The 20521-nt window shown below is 51.4% G+C and overlaps 1 protein-coding gene and 1 non-coding gene across 10 annotated transcripts; both read left to right on the top strand.

Annotated features, from left to right (window-relative positions):
• Positions 1–906: 906 nt before the first annotated feature.
• On the top strand, positions 907–20278 carry Eif4g1 (eukaryotic translation initiation factor 4 gamma 1). 9 transcript variants are annotated; one of them, XM_028857589.2, is made up of 34 exons: positions 917–1051; positions 1783–1839; positions 2052–2145; positions 2414–2500; positions 3148–3168; positions 3717–3893; positions 4145–4214; positions 6108–6220; positions 7026–7118; positions 7320–7386; positions 7667–8476; positions 8986–9074; positions 9171–9357; positions 9463–9596; positions 9690–9848; positions 9977–10165; positions 10357–10554; positions 11136–11282; positions 11696–11932; positions 12081–12185; positions 12271–12430; positions 12659–12759; positions 13249–13351; positions 13630–13732; positions 13920–14146; positions 14274–14392; positions 14499–14671; positions 14947–15072; positions 15219–15300; positions 16514–16612; positions 16717–16851; positions 16980–17061; positions 17171–17311; positions 19636–20278. In XM_028857589.2, exons 3-34 carry the CDS (start codon positions 2086–2088, stop codon positions 19818–19820), a joined length of 4779 nt encoding a protein of 1592 aa, XP_028713422.1. In that variant the 5' UTR covers positions 917–1051; positions 1783–1839; positions 2052–2085; the 3' UTR covers positions 19821–20278. The 9 variants fall into 9 exon arrangements, with proteins under 9 accessions (XP_028713419.1, XP_028713422.1, XP_028713418.1 ...); XM_028857585.2 differs by having other exon boundaries at positions 4115–4214; positions 9980–10165; XM_028857582.2 differs by having other exon boundaries at positions 4115–4214.
• Positions 12495–12569, top strand: LOC114683335. Its single transcript, XR_003733146.1, has one exon. It is a non-coding gene; the product is annotated as a small nucleolar RNA SNORD66 (small nucleolar RNA).
• Positions 20279–20521: the final 243 nt, after the last annotated feature.

Here is a 20521-nt window from a genome sequence, read left to right as displayed (position 1 = left end):
TTTGTTTTTTTGAGACAGGGTTTCTCTGTATCCCTGGCTGTCCCGGAACTCACTCTGTAGACCAGGCTGGCTTTGAACTCACAGAGATCCACCTGCCTCTGCCTCCCTGAGTGCTGAGATCAAAGGCTTGTGCCACCACCAGGCAAATCTTCCTATTTTTAAAATTTTATTTTTAAACAGTTATTTGTATGAATGTTTTGCTTGCATGTATGTCTGTGTACCACATGCACACCTGGTGCCTAAGATGCCAAAAAGACAACATGATCATGTAGAATTAGGGTTACAGACAGTTGTGAGCTGCCATATGGGTGATGGGAATTAAACTCAGGTCCTCTTGAAGAGCAGCCAGTGCTCTAACCAGTGAACCACCATGCCAGTCTCCCTGCCTTAGATATAAATTTCTGGAGGTCATAGATATGCACCTGTCTGTACACTATGCTGAGATTGCTTCTTCCATTATTCCCAAGTTTTCATGATTGACTTTTGCCCTTCTCTAGGAACCAGTGAATTTTTTTTTAAAACAGCGCATGTAAAATTGCGTTTTAAGTTAGAATGCGTCAGTTATTTTGGTGCAACATTCAGTTTCCTTTGTTAAAAGGCCTATCAAAGATTAAAATCTAAAGTATTTTCAGAGACTCCATAATTTGCAGTGTACCATTTACTAGGGCAGGACTGCGTTTGAATTCAGCACTCTCAGCTCCCGGCCGTCAATTCGCATAGCACTCACGCGCTCAATAAATGCTTGCGCAAAGTATGAATGAACTAAAGAACCGCCAGAGCCTCAGAGGGGGTCGGCCTGGGAGTTCCAAAGTTCGGGAGGGGACACGAGGGCGGGCAGTGGGCGTCACGTGACGGGGCGGAGCAAATCCCATGTGCTTCCCCCCAGCGCCAGCGCGGCTCCGCCCTCTGCGCCGGTCACGTGGGGCGCCGGCTGCGCCTGCGGAGAAGCGGTGGCCGCCGAGCGGGATCTGTGCGGGGAGCCGGAAATGGTTGTGGACTACGTCTGTGCGGCTGCGTGGGGCTCGGCCGCGCGGACTGAAGGAGACTGAAGGTAAAGCCGCCATGTCCGGGCCCGACCCGGCCCCCCACCCCTCCCCCCGCATCCGCCGCCATCCGGGCCGGGGCCCGCCACCCTGCGCCGCCGCCCCGGCGCCCCGGCCCCGCGCCCGCGCCCAGGCCCTAGTCGCCAGGCCGATCCCCGGCCCACGTGTGCCGGGCCGGGCCCGGGTGGGGGTGGGGAGCAGGGCCCGGCCGGCCGGGCAGGGAGGGCGCCGGGGCGGCGGCGCGACAGCCACCTCCGCTGGGCCAGGGCCGCGGCCCGGCGCAGGCTCCACGGCGCAGACCCGCCGCCCCTCCCCCTGCGGGCCCCGGGCGGCCGCCGGGAAGTGACACGTTGTTCTTTGGCACTGGCCGCGTTGCGCAGGGCAGGGAGGCGGCGGCGGCGGCGGGCAGGGAGGAGCCCCCAGCCCCGCCCGGCGGCCGACCCTCGCCTGCCCCGAGCCGGCTCTGCGGCCGTCGCCGCCCGCCCTGCTGGTGTGGCCGGACTCGCGCCCTTCCTGGCTTGTGTTCCCGGGCGGCCTCAGGCCTCTCCGGCCCCGTGCGAGTGCCCCGCGGCAGGCTCCGAACCCGGTGTCCCCGGGTGGGGGGTGGGGACACCACGGCCGAAGCAGCCGGCTTCATTTGTGATCCGGGAGCCTGGTGCCAGCGAGACCTGGAATTTCCGGTCTGGTTGGTCTTGGGCCCCGTGGAGCCAGGTTGATACCCCTCACCTCCCAACCCCAGGCCTTCGGATGCCCAGAACCTGTAGGCCGCACTGTGGACTTATTCTTAACCGAGGGGGTGAGTGTGGGGGCTGTTTGAGCAGACAAGGGTGGGGTCGGGGTGTTTCGGTGTGTTGGTGGGGTCCACAGTCTGGATCGTCTCTGTTTTCTGCATTCCCTTGGCACCTCCCTTGATCGTGTTAGTCCTATCTCGTGATACAACCTTTCCCCCAGCCCATTTGCCGTAAGCTTGGGTCCTTTCCCCGTTCCGAGCTCTGCTCTTTCCAACAGGTGCTGGGGGGACCCTGATGTGGCACCAAATGAAATGAACAAAGCTCCTCAGCCCACAGGCCCCCCACCTGCCAGGTCCCCTGGACTCCCACAGGTAATCCAGGCGAAATGAGCAGGACTCCGGTGGGGTGGAGGTCATGCAGCTCTCGGTTTTCCCACCCCCCCTCTGTGTCAGGGCAAAGTGCAGCTGCCTGCTGCCAAATTGAGATAGGGCCCCTGGCTGTCCCTGGGGCTGTCACAGGGAGGGAGCATGTGGACTACTGTAGGCTGTTGCTGCAGGTCTGCTCCCCTTATTTCACCGGCTTGGGTTGCAGCCCCACCCAGGCTTCCCCTCTTGCTGAACTCTGGTCTCTCCCCTTCAGCCAGCGTTTCCCCCGGGGCAGACTGCACCGGTGGTGTTTAGCACGCCACAAGCGACACAAATGAACACGCCTTCTCAGCCCCGCCAGGTGAGGGAGGGGCTGTGGCTGTGGATAGAGTAGGTCGCTGGGTGGGAACTGGGAAAATGTGCTGCTGGTTTGGAATATGGAAACTATGGAGGCTGTGTACTTGCCCCCAGTTTCCTGACAGTTGCTCTGTGTTCTTTCATGCTGTGTTAGTTACTTATGGTGGCTCGCCTTTGTGAAATTTGTAGTCTGAGAGTGGCATTACTGGGTCTTTGCACCTTTGAGAATTGGGGTAGTGCTGTGGGCCCTGCTGCCAGCTCTTACACTAGGGGGCTGCCATTACCCCTTCCTCTTCGCTTTCTCTTTGAACTGTGATGAGATAAACATTCCAGCTGTGCTTTCGTTTTTTTCTGTTGTCCAAGTTCTTCCCAAGTGGAAGGATTCTTTTTTTTTTTTTTTTTTTTTTTTTTGGTTTTTTTGAGACAGGGTTTCTCTGTGTAGCTTTTCGCCTTTCCTGGAGCTCACTTGGTAGCCCAGGCTGGCCTCGAACTCACAGAGATCCGCCTGGCTCTGCCTCCCGAGTGCTGGGATTAAAGGCGTGCGCCACCACCGCCCGGCTGGATTCTTTTTCCTACCTACTTCACTCCCCCTAAACCCCCTCCATCACCTTGGGGATAATTGTCGTCTTTCCTGTCCCCATGTGCTCTCAGGGAGGATTCAGGTCTCTGCAGGTAATACCCCTTTCCTAATCCTGAGCCACCTCTTGGTGTCACCCCATCCCCTACCCTAGTCCATAGCTAGATACAGATGGGGTATTCAGGGTGGGGCCTTGTTTGCTGTTTAGGTCTTCAGTTTGAGTCCAAAAACTGCATGTTAGAGGTTAACTGTTGAAGAGCAAGTACCCCAGAAATGGAAATTTGTTGCATGTAGCCGTCAACCTCGGTACTTGAGGTGGAATAGTGCATGCTGGGGAGTATGTTGCTCTCAAGGGCTTTACTTAGGCATGATGCATCTTGATGTTAGAAAGACTCTGGAGGGTTAGTCTAGAGGTGACCGGGTGTGCATGGCAGTGAGAGTACAGGATACAAAGTATTCATCTAACTTTGGAGGCAAATGTTAGTACAAGAGGCCGCTAGCCATCAGTTGATCATGTGGGTTGGAAGGATTGGTCTCCATGCTCCGGTTACAGTACTCTGAGATTGTATAGACATTGTGGAGTGCCGATTTTGCTGTTCACTCCCCCCCTTCTTGACTCCAACTGCTTCCTCCTTCCTGATAGCACTTCTACCCTAGCCGGGCCCAGCCCCCGAGCAGTGCAGCTTCCCGAGTGCAGAGTGCAGCCCCTGCCCGTCCTGGCCCAGCTGCCCATGTCTACCCTGCTGGATCCCAAGTAATGATGATCCCTTCCCAGATCTCCTATTCAGCCTCCCAAGGAGCCTACTACATCCCTGGACAGGTGAGGCTGGGGGCTGGAAGCCAGACTACCTTGTGCTCATCCTCCACCTCTCCTACCTGGCCTTCTGGATGCTTGTACATCTAGATCCTCTTCTAGATGCTCTTGTAGAGGTGGGACTTAGAGACATTGCCCAGGCTTGGCTTACCCTACTTCATAATCACATGTGGTGTTTGTAGCTTTCCTCATCTTCTTTTCCTTCCTCTCTCCCCAACCCCCATCAGGGGCGTTCCACATATGTTGTCCCAACACAGCAGTACCCTGTGCAGCCAGGAGCCCCAGGCTTCTATCCGGGTGCAAGCCCTACCGAGTTTGGGACCTACGGTAAGCAGGGGAAGGGGTCAGTGGTGAGAGTGCCTCCTAGGGAACATTTAAGTGGTCTGCTTTCTAAGACCTTCCTAGGCGTGCTTTTTATTTTTTAAATGATAGGATTAATAGATGATAGGGATTAGTGCCTAATATTTAACTGTTGGTAAGGGAAGGAAGCTTTGACTCTTTGCCAAGAGGGTTGGAATCTTCTCCATTTAAAGAAACACAGGATCGGCCAGGCGTTGGTGGCACACGCCTTTAATCCCAGCACTCGGGAGGCAGAGGCAGGTGGATCTCTGTGAGTTCAAGGCAAGCCTGGTCTCCAAAGCAAGTTCCAGGAAAGACGCAAAGCTACACAGAGAAACCTTGTCTCGAAAAACAAAAACAAAAAAAAAGAAAAAAGAAACACAGGATCAAGATAGGTGTGGCGGCACCTGCCTTTAATCCCAACCAGCACTCAGAAGGCCAAGGCAGGAGGATCTCTGTAAGTTTGAAATCAGCCTGATCTACATAGTTCCAGGACAGCCAGGGTACATGTTAAGACCCTATCTTAAAAAGCATAAAAGAAACACAGGACCAGGGCCTTCAAGATGGCTCTGTGACTAAAGGCAATTGCCCTCAAGCCTGATGACATTGGTCACTGATGAGTTTGGTCACCGGGACCTGGGTGGACTGAGGAGAGAAGTGACTCCTGTAAGTTGTCCTCTCACCTCCACTCACAAGCCATGACACTCGGGCATGCATCCACTACATGAATGAATAAACCAATCATTTGAAAAAGAAAGGGCTGGCCATAGAGAGCTCAGTGGCTAAGAGGAAATTGCCCTTGCATAAGGCCCAAGTTCCTACCAACACCCATGTCAGGTAGCTCATGACTGTCTAACTTTCAGTGCTTGGAGGATCCAAGTCTCTGGCCCCTTTGGGTACCTGCAGGCATATGCATACCCCCACACAGGCATATCAGCATAAACTGAAAGAAATACAGGCTCTGATTTGAAAGCCAAGTTAGTTAGACTTCTTGCTGTTTCTTTCATAGTTGGGAAGCAATGACATGGGTTTGAGTGGTTTTCATAACTCTTTCATTATGTTCAATGAGAGCATTATTATGATCTATATAGCAGTTGATTTTGTTTTTGAGACAGGATCTTGAATTATGTAGTTCTGGCTTGGCCTGGAATTTGCTCTGTAAATCAGGCTAGCCTCAAAGTTGCAGTGATCCCCCTGCCTCTGATTGCTGGAATTACAAGTGTGCACCACCATGCTAGCTTACAGCAGGACCTAAAAATATTTTCCCATTGGGAAGATGGAAGTATGTACATTTAATACATGTATATATGATTGTATATATGTGTGGTTCAAACAGATATTGCCATTGGTGTTTTCAAGAGGAACCAGTGGGATTTAGGATGAGTTATAAGTGCACCCCACTTTGGAAACAATTGCTTTAGGGAAATCTTATTTTTCTTGGGTCCAGTGTTACTTTACCCCTTGCAAAGGGCTGGATTGGGAATGGAGTTAGCTTGAGTGGAATGGTGCGAAAACCCTTTTTCATTCCCTGCCAAAGAGCTGATTATGTCTCAAGTTGAGAGTGTGCATGTGTGTTGCTTAGGTTGGGTACATACACAAGAGTGCCTTGTGGGATAAAACAGGTACCTTGTAGCATAGAGAGGAAGGAGTTCCTGCCTACAAGGTGTGTGTGTCTATGTGAGGAATTCTTGTAAATGCAGTTCAAACTGGTTCCCCTGCTTTGACAGACACCTAATTCCCTAGGGAGGCGGGCAGGGCAGGGCAAGGGGCCGGCTGTGTGTGATGAGAGGTTCTGCAGTGGGAGGTGGTCAGACAGACATTAGTATATGTTTGGGTCCTGATGCTGTCACGAATCTTCCTTTCTGTCCTCCTTCCCTCAAGCTGGTGCCTATTATCCAGCCCAAGGTGTACAGCAGTTTCCTGCTAGCGTGGCTCCTGCCCCAGTTCTGATGAACCAGCCACCCCAGATTGCTCCTAAGAGAGAGCGGAAAACCGTGAGTAGCAGCAAGGGGCTCTGGGATATCTGGGAAGGGAAACTACTTGTGGTCTGGTGTCGCTGGGGTGTTGTGATATTGTGCCTGTAGGTGCAAAACTTCATAGACCTTCATCTGAGTTTAAGCAGAAATCCCGGTCTGTGGAGTACAAAGATTCCTTGTAAGGTGATTGCAGTGTAGAAGGAACTCATGGCAAGACTAAAGTGAGCAGCAGGGAAATTCCTAAGAGACTTGGACTCCGGTAGTAGGTTCATAAGACCTGTGATTGGTTTGGGGTTGCTGGTGGTTAGCTTTGGAAATGGTTTGTTTTGTGCTCCTCACCCCCTAGTCCTGGAAGCTCTGGAGGCCTACGCCTCTGCTCAGTCCTCAAGCCCTGGGCATGGTGCCCAGAATAGGGTGCCAGGGCTGGGGAAGCCGCTGAGTCACCCTGGCTCCACCCACTGCATCTGGGCCCTACCCCTAGAGATCAGGCCGACTAGCCACAAGTGAGCTAGCTGGATGCTAGATGGGGGGCTTTAGCCCCAGGTTGTATGGCCATTGACTTAGGGATTGCTGGTGGGTAGAGGGGAGGGGCATTGTGATGTACAGGGCTGCTCTGTGAGGTCAAGAGTCTTAGGGGTGGGGGCTAGGACAGTGACTACAAGAGCAGCCGGATGGGTTGACAGTAGAACTCATGGGGTTTCTGGCACCCACCCACCTGCTTCCCAGTAGGGGTGGGAGGTTGGCCCAGAGTCTTAGGAGTGGGACAGGGTGGAGAGGTGGGCTCCTCCTGCTTCCCACTCATCCTGTAGCATTTTTTCCCCAGATCCGAATTCGAGACCCAAACCAAGGAGGGAAGGATATCACAGAAGAGATCATGTCTGGGGCCCGTACTGCCTCCACGCCCACTCCTCCCCAGGTACTGTCACCCGTGGAGTGATACCTTGGCCTGGACAGCTGTTCTGCCCTGGAATCCCAAACTACTTGATCTTTGCCTTCACCTAAGGGGTTTATTTCCCTGCTTTCCTGGATTTCTAGGCAGAGCTAAAGTAGAAATGACTCTAGTAAAGAAGGGTGTGGAACTCTTCAGTGCAAACTTATAACGCTTTGTGTCCTGCAGACGGGAGGCGGTCTGGAGCCTCAGCCTAATGGGGAGTCGCCTCAGGTTGCTGTCATTATCCGGCCAGGTAAGGAAAGCAGTCGCACAACTTTTATGGGGAGATGATGTATGAGTGTTTAAACTTGAAGGAGGTGGAGCGATGTGAACTGAGTACCAGAGAAGAGTGAGTTGGGTTTCATATAGTGGGTTTGAAATTAGACTGTTTTGGAAGAGAAGGGAAAAGAGCCTTAGTGGGAGGAGATTGGGATGTGGGGTGAGAATATTCAATTGGAAGTAACCTTGGCTAGGAGGAAGAACACTGTTGCTGTGAAGGACTTGCTGTCATGACTTCTCTTCTTGTTGTACAGATGACCGGTCACAGGGAGCAGCCATTGGGGGGCGGCCAGGACTGCCTGGCCCAGAGCACAGCCCTGGCACAGAATCTCAGCCTTCATCGCCTTCTCCAACCCCATCACCACCCCCGATTTTGGAGCCGGGGTCTGAGTCTAACCTTGGAGTCCTCTCTATTCCTGGGGACACTATGACAACGGGGATGATGCAAATGTCTGTAGAAGAATCGACCCCCATCTCTTGTGAAGCTGGGGAGCCATATTGCCTCTCTCCAGAACCCACTCTTGCTGAACCCATCCTGGAAGTAGAAGTGACACTCAGTAAACCCATTCCAGAGTCTGAGTTCTCTTCCAGTCCTCTCCAGGTTTCCACATCCCTGGAGCCTCACAGGGCAGAAACTCATGAGCCCAATGGCATGGTCCCATCTGAGGATCTGGAACCAGAGGTGGAGTCAAGCACAGAGCCAGCTTCTCCCCCTCTTTCAGCTTGTGCTTCAGAATCACCTGTGCCCATTGCTCCAACTGCCCAACCTGAGGAACTGCTCAATGGAGCCCCCTCGCCACCAGCTGTGGACTTAAGCCCGGTCAGTGAGCCAGAGGAACAGGCCAAGGAGGTTTCATCCGTGGCACCAGCCACCATTCTCTCCGCCACTCCACCTGTGGCTCCTTCAGACACCTCTGCTCAGGAGGAAGAAATGGAGGAGGAAGAAGAAGGCGGGGAAGGTGGGGAAGCCGGGAGTGAGAAGGGAGCAGAGGACCCTCCCCTCGACAGTGCTCCTGTTCCAGCCCAGTTGTCTCAGAATTCAGAGGTGGCAGCAGCCACCCAAGGTGAGGTGTAGCTAGATGATGTTGAATGTTGCCCATCTGGGCGTGTGCTCTTCCTCCCACTTGGCACCTTTGGCTGCTCTTCTGTGGTGTTTTGAGATGGGGTACCTATATAGCTTGGCTGTCCAGGAACTTGCTATGCAGAACAGGCTGGCCTCAAGCTCGAGTGCTCGAGTGCCAGAATTAAAGGCGTGCACCACTTTTTTGTGCATAGCCTCCCACAAATGGGCTCCCATTTGGGGGCCTGTGATAGACCCTAAGAAAGTTTTTTGAGACAAGGTCTTATGTAGCCCAGACTGATCTTTATGTTCTGTCTCCCAATTCTGAGATTATAGAAATGTGCCACGATGCCTGGCTTACAGGGAGGATTTTAGAGCCTAAAGTGGGAGTCATGGGTAGAGGGAATGCTGTGGCTGGTTTTATTTTATTTTTCTCCATGTGTTAGGGATAGTTGGATACTTATTAAAATCGTTCACACCTTGGTCCCCCTCTCCCTCCTTCTTTTCTTTTAGTGGCAGTATCTGTGCCAAAGAGGAGGCGGAAAATTAAAGAGCTAAATAAGAAGGAGGCTGTGGGTGACCTTCTAGATGCCTTCAAGGAGGTAAGGGAGCAAGAGAATTAGTTGAGGGGAGATGGCACAGTTTGGGGACAGTGACCATCCATGCAACTGAACCTGGGTGTTCATCTATGATTGAAGGTGGACCCAGCAGTACCAGAGGTAGAGAACCAGCCTCCCACAAGCAGCAACCCAAGCCCAGAGTCTGAGGGCAGCACTGTGCCCCCACAGCCTGAGGAAGCAGATGAAACTTGGGACTCTAAGGAAGACAAAATTCACAATGCTGAGAATATCCAGCCTGGGGAACAGAAATATGAGTACAAGTCAGGTGTGTTTAAGGAAGGATTGAGTGGTCAGCAATACTTGTCTATTTCTGTGAGAAATGTAGCCCTATAGCAGGACTACAGTGTGACTGATGCATCCTGTCATGCAGATCAGTGGAAGCCTCTGAACCTTGAAGAAAAGAAGCGATATGACAGGGAATTCCTTCTGGGCTTTCAGTTTATCTTTGCCAGTATGCAGAAACCAGAAGGATTGCCCCATATCACTGATGTGGTCCTGGACAAGGTTGGTGTTTTGAGAAAGGAAGTGCCTGAAGTCCACAAGGAGACATCAGGAACCCTAACCCATTTATTTCTAAGACATGCACCTTCTCTGCAGGCCAATAAAACTCCACTTCGGGCGCTGGATCCCTCCAGACTACCTGGCATAAACTGCGGCCCAGATTTCACCCCGTCCTTTGCGAACCTTGGCAGACCAGCCCTAAACAACCGTGGGCCCCCAAGGGGTGGGCCAGGTGGGGAGCTGACCCGAGGGCCGGTGAGTGGGCCTGCCTGCGGGGCAGATGGGTAACAGGGTGGGGTCTTAAGTCTGTCTTGAGACTGTGGTAATGGGGTCCCACACTGTACTTGCTATTCTGCCTTCATTTGTCGTCCTCCCTTGTCCAGCAGGCTGGCCTGGGACCCAGGCGATCTCAACAGGGCCCACGAAAGGAAACACGAAAGATCATTTCTTCGGTGATAATGACTGAAGACATAAAACTGAACAAAGCCGAGAAGGCCTGGAAACCCAGTAGCAAACGGACAGCCGCTGATAAGGATCGAGGGGAAGAGGATGCTGATGGAAGCAAAACCCAGGTACTGGGACATCCTGCCTGTGGTCTCCATCCTGCTCTTCAAGATCTGCCTTCTGAGCCACTCTCCTGAGTCCACCATACTTACTACCAGTGTCTGGGCTCAGTCCTTACCCTTTCGTCCTGTTTCAGCACCCTGTCTTTATCTTGAGTACTAAACTAGATCCTGTCTACTCTGTCCTCTCTGCCCCACAGGACCTGTTCCGCAGGGTGCGCTCCATCCTGAATAAGCTGACACCCCAGATGTTCCAGCAGCTGATGAAGCAAGTGACACAGCTGGCCATTGACACTGAGGAACGCCTCAAAGGAGTTATTGACCTCATCTTTGAGAAAGCCATTTCAGAGCCCAACTTCTCTGTGGCTTACGCCAACATGTGCCGCTGCCTCATGGCGGTTAGTTTCCACTGTTTAGTCTTTCTTGGAGATTTTTTTTTTTTTTTTGGTTTTTTGAGACAGGGTTTCTCTGTGTAGCTTTGCGCCTTTCCTGGAACTCACTTGGTAGCCCAGGCTGGCCTCGAACTCACAGAGATCCGCCTGGCTCTGCCTCCCGAGTGCTGGGATTAAAGGCGTGCGCCACCACCGCCCGGCTTCTTGGAGATTTTTTTTCATGCTTTTATTTATTTAACATTTTCTTTTACGTGCCAGTGTATTATATGGGTGCATGTTTGCTACAGTGCACGTTGGGCAGGCGGGATAACTTTGTGGAGTCAGTTCTCTTCCACCTTACTTGGATTCTGAGGATTAAGACTGCCAGGCTTGCATGGCAGGCTTCTTCACTCACTGAGCTGTCTTGTTGTAGCCCAGTTTTCTAAATCTTACTGTGTAGCTTCTTACATCTTCCTGGAGTCCAGCTGTCCTTGGTGCCCCCTTGTCTTAAGGCAGCTAAGTGAGGTACAGTATAGACGTTCAGGGTCAAGGAGACTTGGAAGGCCTGGGCTGATCTTAGTGTGGTATTTATTCTCTTTGGCCAACAGCTGAAAGTGCCCACTACAGAAAAGCCAACAGTGACTGTGAATTTTCGAAAACTGTTGTTAAATCGATGCCAGAAGGAATTTGAGAAAGACAAAGATGATGATGAAGTTTTTGAAAAAAAGCAAAAAGAGATGGATGAAGCTGCTACGGTGAGAAAACACATTGCCAGTTTCACTCTGTACTCACACCCTCCCCCACCAGTTAGACCTTGACTTTAGAGGTCTGGGGAAGGGCTCTTTTCCCTTAGAACACAAGGCTGGCTCTCTAGAGAAAGAGAGAAAAGGGGGTTTTAGCCAAGTCACTTTGGTTTTGCTCTTAGCTTTGTTTTTGTGTGTGTTTTGCCAGCATGTATATATGTGTACAGTGTACATGTCTGGTGCCAGAGGAGGCCAGAAGCAGGCACTGGATTCTCTAGAACTGGAGTTATAGATGGTTATGAGCTACCACCTGTTAGGAACTGAATCCAGCTCTTCTACAAGAGCAGCAGGTGTTCTTAACGACCAACCCATCTCTCCAGCCCCGGTTTATCTTTTTGACATAATCTTTGTCCTATGACTGACAGGCAGAAGAACGGGGACGCCTGAAAGAAGAGCTAGAAGAGGCCCGGGACATAGCTCGGCGGCGCTCTTTAGGGAATATTAAGTTCATCGGAGAGTTATTCAAGCTGAAGATGTTAACAGAAGCAATAATGCATGACTGTGTGGTCAAACTACTTAAGAACCATGATGAAGAGTCCCTGGAATGCCTCTGCCGCCTCCTCACCACTATTGGCAAAGACCTGGACTTTGCCAAAGCCAAGGTAGAAGTCCTGGGATATGGGGAGTGGGTAAAGCATATGGGCCCTCCTGTTTGCTGAGAACATACAGGCTGAGGGGTCTGGGCTGCTTAGCCACTGTCAGAGGTGAGGTATGAGAGGTTATTGACTTGATCCTTTTTTTGCTTCCTAGCCTCGAATGGATCAGTATTTCAACCAAATGGAAAAAATCATTAAAGAAAAGAAGACCTCATCTCGAATCCGTTTTATGCTGCAGGATGTACTGGATCTGCGGCAGGTGTGTCTTCTCCTTCCACTTCAACTGCTGCTCCAGGTCCCGACACCATCACCTCAAGATAACTGCTGTTTTCCTTTGTTCCCAGAGCAATTGGGTGCCACGCCGAGGGGATCAGGGTCCCAAGACTATTGATCAGATCCACAAGGAGGCTGAGATGGAAGAGCACCGAGAACATATCAAAGTGCAGCAGCTCATGGCCAAGGGCAGCGACAAGCGTCGGGGTGGCCCTCCAGGCCCGCCCATCAGTGAGTGAGGCTAGGGCTAAGGAGGAGACAGGGAGGCTCCTGGAGGGTATGAGGGTGTCGTGCTTTCCACTGATGACTTCCGTTAGTGCCACGTGTCTGGGCCACTGAGACCACATGATGGGATTGAGGATCTGAGGAAGAGGATGAGGGTGGCGCAGAAAGGGTTGTTAAAGACTTGTTATTCCAGCATTCCCCTCCCCCCGTCCTTTTTCCCTTTGTTTGTCTCAGGCCGTGGCCTTCCACTTGTGGATGATGGTGGCTGGAATACAGTCCCCATTAGCAAAGGCAGCCGCCCCATTGACACCTCACGGCTCACCAAGATCACAAAGGTAGGCTTGTATTCTGGAGTAGGTGAGGTGGAGGGTGGAGAGAGATGCGCCATGCGTTAGTCCCCACGGTTAGGTGGTGACAGCTGGACTGGTTAGGCTAGTTGAATGAAGCAGCACCAGCAATGGTGTTTGCCCACATTGGTCCTAGCAAACTGACAGGAACACCAGAATCCAGGCAAGAACAGTTTTGACACTTGAAGTGATTGAGGGGAAAAAAAAGCTGTAGAGTTTGAATTCTGCTGTCTGAGTAACTACCAGGCTGTAACAAGTCATTCCTGCTGTATTGGACTGTTTCACACTGGAGTGGCAGAGTGAGTGAGTAGTGGGCAGGGTTGTGAAGCTGAACCGGTTCCTGTCTGACTAGAGTAGAAGCTTGCCTCCCCTCAGTTGGGCCGCTCCTTACCAGTGTGGCTATGTGTGGTGGTGTCCTCGGCTAAAGGCTTAGCTAGGTGAGACTCGTGAGTCGACTGTCTGTCTTTCCTTCTGCAGCCTGGGTCCATCGATTCTAACAACCAGCTCTTTGCACCGGGAGGGCGACTGAGTTGGGGCAAGGGCAGCAGCGGGGGCTCAGGAGCCAAGCCCTCAGAGACAGGTATGGAGGCCGCTGTAGGGACTGGCTAGTTGCTGTTCTCAGCTCCCTCGAGCCGTAGTCTTTCCTCTGCCGACAGGAAACTCAGTAAGTAATTAGGAATGGATCCAGGAGGCATGTACATGTCGGGGTGAATTACTTCCGGTCAGCATTATGACCAAGAGTCCTAAACGATGAAGGGGTGCATAGAGTAGTAGGAGGGAGTGAGGCATGGCTGCGCGCTCTCGTAACCTCAGCTCCTGGAAGGTGGAAGTGGGTTCATGCAGTTTTTGTCTCCTTAGCTTCAGATGCCACTCGTCCAGCTACTAGTACCTTGAATCGCTTTTCTGCTCTTCAACAAGCATTACCTGCAGAGAGCACAGATAACAGGCGTGTGGTACAGAGGTGAGAGCTTTAGGGGTGGGGTTGTTCTCATAGAATACTGTGATTAGCTTTGGTGTCAAAGCATAGAGATTTCTCATACCTGTATTGCTTGGGCATGTCCTTGATACCAAGAATGAGACCTAGTAGCTGCCCTGCATGTTGAAAGTGCTTGAGCCAGTACAGATGAGAAACAATGTATCTCTTCCAGGAGTAGCTTAAGCCGGGAACGAGGTGAGAAGGCTGGGGACCGGGGAGACCGACTAGAGCGGAGTGAGCGGGGAGGTGACCGTGGGGACCGACTTGATCGTGCCAGAACACCAGCCACCAAGCGAAGTTTTAGCAAGGAAGTGGAGGAGCGGAGTAGAGAGCGGCCTTCCCAGCCCGAAGGACTGCGCAAGGCAGCTAGCCTCACAGAAGATCGCGGTCGGGATCCTGGTGAGTAGGAAGGGCAGACCGGCCGAGGAATGGAGGAGAAGGCCAGTGTGGGACTCAGTGCTCCCCAATTTCCTTTGGGCCTCTAGACTCTGTTAAGAGGAGTAACTGAAAAGTTCTTCTCCCCTAGTGAAGCGGGAAGCCACCCTACCTCCGGTGAGCCCTCCAAAGGCTGCACTCTCTGAGGATGAGGTGGAGAAGAAATCTAAGGCCATCATTGAGGAATATCTCCATCTCAATGACATGAAGGTTGGCACTGGGAAGGGACTAGTGATTGCTGGGAAGGGAGGGGAGGGGCTGTGCCGACTGGTCAGGCCATGACGGCTTTCTCCCTTGTATGCTTTGCCCTCCTCAGGAGGCAGTTCAGTGTGTCCAGGAGCTGGCCTCACCCTCCTTGCTCTTCATCTTCGTGCGGCATGGCATCGAGTCCACGCTGGAGCGGAGCACCATTGCTCGTGAGCATATGGGCCGGCTGCTGCACCAGCTGCTCTGCGCAGGGCACCTCTCGACGGCCCAGTACTATCAAGGGTAGGATGGATTTATTCCCGTGGGCCTTCCGTGTCCACATACCCACACCACTTCCTGCTCCCCTGTGGAATTCCTGGAACTTTGCGTTGTGTAGGCCAACCATTCCAGTTAGCTTTTGTGAGGGGTGAAGGTAGCTTTAGCTTGAGATTGTCTCATGTCTGAAAATGTTTCTGTAGGGCTTCCATATTTGATTCTTAGTTGTGCTATATTTCCCTAGAAGGCAGGGTAATCCAGTCCATCTCCTCAAATGCCCTGACTTCTCCTTCCCTTTTCAGGCTATATGAAACACTAGAATTGGCTGAGGACATGGAAATTGACATCCCTCATGTATGGCTCTACCTGGCAGAACTGATAACACCCATTCTCCAGGAAGATGGGGTGCCTATGGGAGAGCTCTTTAGGTAAGTCCTCCCTGTCTCCCTCTGTGGGTGCGAGAGAGGTAAGTTGAGTGAGTGATGGAGTGAGACAAGTTGAATGCTGCCTGTGTTTGGAGGGGTGGAGTAATACTGAGGGCTGTGGAGGCCATGGAGACTGATTTCTCTTACAGGGAAATTACGAAGCCTCTGAGACCCATGGGCAAAGCTACTTCTTTATTGCTGGAGATCCTGGGTCTCTTATGCAAGAGCATGGTGAGTTTGGCCTTTCAGAGGGGATGTATTCAGGGACTGAAGGAAGATTGGCAAAGACCCTAGACCTGTGGTTAATTCATTTATTATTCATTTTGATCAGTGTTTCTTTGAACATTCACAAAGTACTGTGCCCCTGGGGTTACAGCGGTTAAACAGTATGAACTCCAACTTGGTACAGAAAAAGCAAGAGATGGCAACTTCAGCAACATAAGTGAAATATATCAAAGTTAATGGAAGTGACTAGAATGTAAAGTCTTGGGAAAAGCAAGTTGGGAGTGGTGCCCGTGGTGGTAAGAGGTTGGGGTGTGTAGTTTGAAGAGTTTGGGTCTCTAGAACTTGGAGAGAGAAGATTGAAAGGGACTCGAGGGATCTAAATTTTATGAGGGTATTGGGGGTGTTGTTGCTGCTAAGATTTTCTGAACTTAGGAAACCAATTCATGTATCTATTCTTCTTTGGTTTGTTGTTTTGGAGACAGGGTTTCTCTGTGTGTCCATGGTGGTTCTGGTGGGCCGCCTCCACCTGGCACTTGTTTTTGTTTAAAGCTGACATTCTCATTTACTTGGGGTAATGAAAAACTCTGGTTAAGAGGGAGGGGAAAATGCATTTTAAAAATCTTAGATTTATTTCTTTTTGTTTTGTATGTTTTTTTTAAATGTATGTATGTATGTATGTATGTATGTATGTATGTATGTGTGTGCTCATGTGTATGCCATGTACCTGCAGAGTTGAGTGAGAAGAGAGTGTCATATCCCTGGGAACTGGCCTTATGGGTAGTTGTGAAACCACCATGTGGGTGCTGGGACCCAAACAAGTGTTAACTGTTGAGCCATCTCTCCAGGTCTGCCAAACAATAAGTATAAAAAAAAGAAAAAAAAAACAAAAAACACCTCAACAAAGCTGCTTTGGAAAAGAAATGTAGGTGAAATATATATGCTAGGAATATATTAGGGTGAGATCTAGTGATTTCTTAAGAGTCCTACAAATGCTAATTGATTTTTTTTCCTAGAGGCTTTTCCCTCTCCTAATGTCACACCACTGTGGTGGTGGGTGAGTTCCCTTGCTTGGGATGTTAGTTGGATTTAGACAGGGAAGGGTGGGATCTATGTGGTCTACTTAGAGGACTGTTGCAGACAGTTGATTGAGTCCTGAGAGCTAGAGGCCATGGGTAGAGAGGTAGATAGTGAGGTGCTGAATTGGTCTTTTGTTTTCCAGGGTCCCAAAAAGGTGGGGATGCTGTGGCGAGAGGCTGGGCTGAGCTGGAGGGAATTTCTAGCAGAAGGCCAAGACGTTGGCTCATTTGTGGCTGAACAGGTTTGGGACTGGAGTTTAGTTATTCTGTATTTGGTGCTAGCTGATCTTGGCTTTTTGACACTGTGGTCTTGTTGACCTTGGCTGTGTGGATCATTTGCTTACAGAAGGTGGAATATACCTTGGGAGAAGAGTCTGAAGCTCCTGGCCAGAGGGCACTTGCCTTTGATGAGCTGCGAAGGCACTTGGAGAAGCTGCTCACGGAGGGCAGCAGCAACCAGCGGGTGTTGGACTGGATAGAGGTGTGTTAGTTACCCTGGGTAGTGGGGAAGATGGGCAGGGAGGTGGGTTAAGATGGGATGGTCTGGGAGGTTACGAGAGTGGGGACATAACTTATTTATAACTTAAGGGCCTTTGTTTTTCTGCACAGGCCAACCTGAGTGAGCAGCAGATAGCATCCAATACATTAGTTCGAGCCCTCATGACAACTGTCTGTCATTCTGCAATTGTCTGTAAGGAGCCAGGGAGACAAGTGGAGGGAGAGGGGGTGGTCTGGGCCCCGGGGCTAAGCCAGGTGCAGCCTGCATTCGCTCCATCTGTCCTTGTCATCGTCTCCCGTAGTTGAGAATCCTCTCCGAGTGGATGTTGCAGTGTTGAAAGTGCGAGCGAGACTGCTGCAGAAATACTTGAGTGACGAGCAGAAGGAGCTACAAGCACTCTACGCCCTCCAGGCCCTTGTAGTGACCTTAGACCAGCCTGCCAGTAAGAGCCAGGCTGCAGGGGTGGGTGGGCAGAGGGACTGCCAGATAGAAGAGGGTGGTCATGGAAGGTACTCAACCCAAGAAAGGTGGGCGAAGAACAAAATGCCTGAGGTTTGATGGATGCCTTACCTACCCAGTGCATGTTTTCTTGCCTACAGTGGAGTGAGTTCATCTAAGCCTTGAGGGTTGATGTCCTGCCGGCTTTGGGCTCGGCCATAGGTAACAGCAACACAGAGCTGATGAGCAGCAGTGTCTTTCAGACATGATGTGTCTGGCCCAAGGCTGCAATGCTTGGCCTACCTTGCCTTCTTATCGCATAGCCATTGTGGGTTTATCTCCTTTTTACACACTGGAAGACTGAGGTTTACAAATTCAGCACCTGGGTATGCTTGGGTTTAGGTAACTGTAGTGAGGAAATAGAGCACAGTTCTGTGCTGGCCTGGAGTCAGTGACAGTGTGAGTGTTGGTCTGGGAGGTGATGGGTAGGAATGGTTGACCGGCAGAGCAAGCAGGGGCAGAGCAAGCAGGCAGGCCCTGAGTTGGAATGAAGACATGAAAAGAGCTGCTGAAGGCAGATTACAGTAGTCATGAGAGGGAGCTAGAGACGTGGACAGGGCCGGCGGCAGGTTCTTAGGTCATGTAAGTAGTGGCAGGGCTTTGCTTTGGGTGGAATGAGGCTTTTGTGGGATTGTAAGCAAAGACTTTGAGTTGAGCATGGTGCCCATACCCTGTGATCCTCACACCAGAGGCCCACCTATGCTGATGAGGCCGTTTCAGAGACTCCACTCTAACCTCTAGCTGGTCTTGGTGACACTCTGGAGACAGGACGGTGGATCTCTTGAGTTCAAGACAGCCAGGGCTACAGACATCAAAACAAAAACAAAATCCAAAACAGCACTTGAAGCATAAATACCTTTAAAATGTTGTTAATTAGCTGTTTACTTCCATTTTACAGTGGGGGAGACAGGCTTCTTGCTTGGAAAGATCCTGCTGGGACTCTCACCTTCTCCAACATGTTGTTACAAAAGGATAATGAGATTGCCCTGAGGAATAAGATCATTGGGGAAGTGGAGGCATGCAGATAGGGCAGGACCCAGTGAACCAAAGAAAATTTAGGATAGGGAAGTGGTGGGAAATGCTGGATGCTACAGAGTTTGGTAGGAGCCTACCTAACAATTAAAGACTTTGGATTAAAACATTGAGATCTTCTTAGTAAAATACAGTATTTGTAGAGTAGGGGTCAAATTCTGAAATGGAAAAATTGAGATGGTTGGCTAAGACAGGAAGAGAACGGTATAAGAATCTTGTTTAACTGTAGGGTAATTGAAAGATAGCTTCTATGTTTAACTTGGATAAATGTGGATTTAAATGTGTAGGGCAAAGTAGTTAAGCAGTTATATAGGGTCCTCAGAGTGTGCGTGGGCTTTAGAGGAGAAATGTGGGCTAAGTCCAGGGTTGGTTGTGCCCATACACAGGTGGGGTGCCCGAGGCGTGTTGTGGCCTGAGCTCATTGGTGAGCCGTTACTGGTCTCACCTTACAGCTAGGCCTAGGTCCCTGGGCTAACTCAACTGCTGTAGCTGTGCGGAATGGGACAGACGGGACCTGAGGAACTCTGCCTGAGAGTGTAGCGCTCTAGAAGCCAGAGAGGGTTCAGGTGTGTTTGTCAGGATCTGTCCTGGCTCTCCACTGCTGGACTCGGGGTTGAACTCAGATGTCTGGTTTCCAGCTCTTCATTTTGTTTTCTGAGATCCAATCTTAAGTTGTCTGGGCTGACCTCAAACTAGTTATGTAGTTTAGGCTTGCCTTAACATTGGACCTCTTGCCTCCTCTACATTCCAAGTAATGGGATTGCAGCTGTGGACCCAGTGCCTAACAGTTTCCTTTCTCTCCTCTGACTCTACATTTGATGTTAGCCAAAAAGTGGAGAATTGACTCTTGCCCCTTCATAGGCCCGCTGTGTAGACCAGGCTGGCCTGGAACAATCTGCCTGCCTCTGCTTCCTGAGCGCTGGGATTAGAGGTGTGTGCCACCACGCTTGGCCTAATTTTCTCTCCCCTTTTCAGACAGTTTTGCTAAGCTACCAGCACTGGCCCCGAACTTTTGATCCTTATCTGTCTGCCTCAGCCTCCCAAATATTTGGGGTTACATGCCTGTTTCTAAGGATGCTAATGGCCATGTGACTCATTCTTAGGCTGGTAGTCTCCTGTGTCATGAGATTAGCATTCTGTCAGAGTCACTGAATGCCAGGATGGTAGGTCAGGGTCTGTTTGGGAGGGATCTCTGACAGAGACTAGTCACCTAATTGGTGTCCTTGTGGCCTGCAGACCTGCTGCGGATGTTCTTTGATGCTCTGTACGATGAGGACGTGGTGAAGGAGGACGCTTTCTACAGCTGGGAGGCCAGCAAGGACCCCGCCGAGCAGCAGGGCAAGGGCGTGGCCCTCAAGTCTGTCACCGCCTTCTTCAACTGGCTCCGCGAGGCTGAGGAGGAGGAGTCTGACCACAACTGATGGCGGGTGGGGCCGGCCGGCCGGGGACTTGGAGCCATGGACACGTGGATGGCCCAGCCAGCCAGCCGCCTGGACTGCAGGGGGGCGGCGGCAGCGGCGGCGGCGGCAGTGGCAGTGGGTGCCTGTAGTGCGATGTGTCTGAGCTAATAAAGTGGCTGATGAGGCAGGATGGCTTGGGGCTGCCTGGGGCCCCCCTCCAGGATGCTGCCAAGTGTCCCTCTCCTCCCCCCGGGGCACAGAGATATATATAAAGTCTTGAAATTTGGTGTGTCTTTGCAGGGGGGAGGGGCACTACCACCTGCCTCTAGGGTCCTTTTTTATTTTCTGAAATCACTCTTGGGACTGCCGTCCTCGCTGCTGGGGGCATATGCCCCAGCCCCTGCACCACCCCTGCTGATGCCTGGGCAGGGGGAAGGGGGGGCACGGTGCCTGTAATTATTAAACATGAATTCAATTAAGTTCACCGCCTCTTTACTGATCTCCGCTGGAGAAGTACGGGTAGGTGGACATCTTCCTTTCTAGACTTGGCACTGTATCAGTGTTGATACATGCCTCTTACACGGCCAGTGTATCTTTTGGGAACCCAGGGAGTTGGGTTTCTGGAGGGTTGGGCTCTCCGTTTTGACATGTGGGAATATTAGTGCAGTAGGGTACTTAGGACTTTTGCTCCGATTGATCCAGGCCCTGGGGTTTAAGACCCT

Source organism: Peromyscus leucopus, chromosome 12 (genome assembly GCF_004664715.2).
Source record: "Peromyscus leucopus breed LL Stock chromosome 12, UCI_PerLeu_2.1, whole genome shotgun sequence".
NCBI lineage: Eukaryota > Metazoa > Chordata > Mammalia > Rodentia > Cricetidae > Peromyscus > Peromyscus leucopus.
This window is presented reverse-complemented; position numbering and strand designations above follow the sequence as displayed.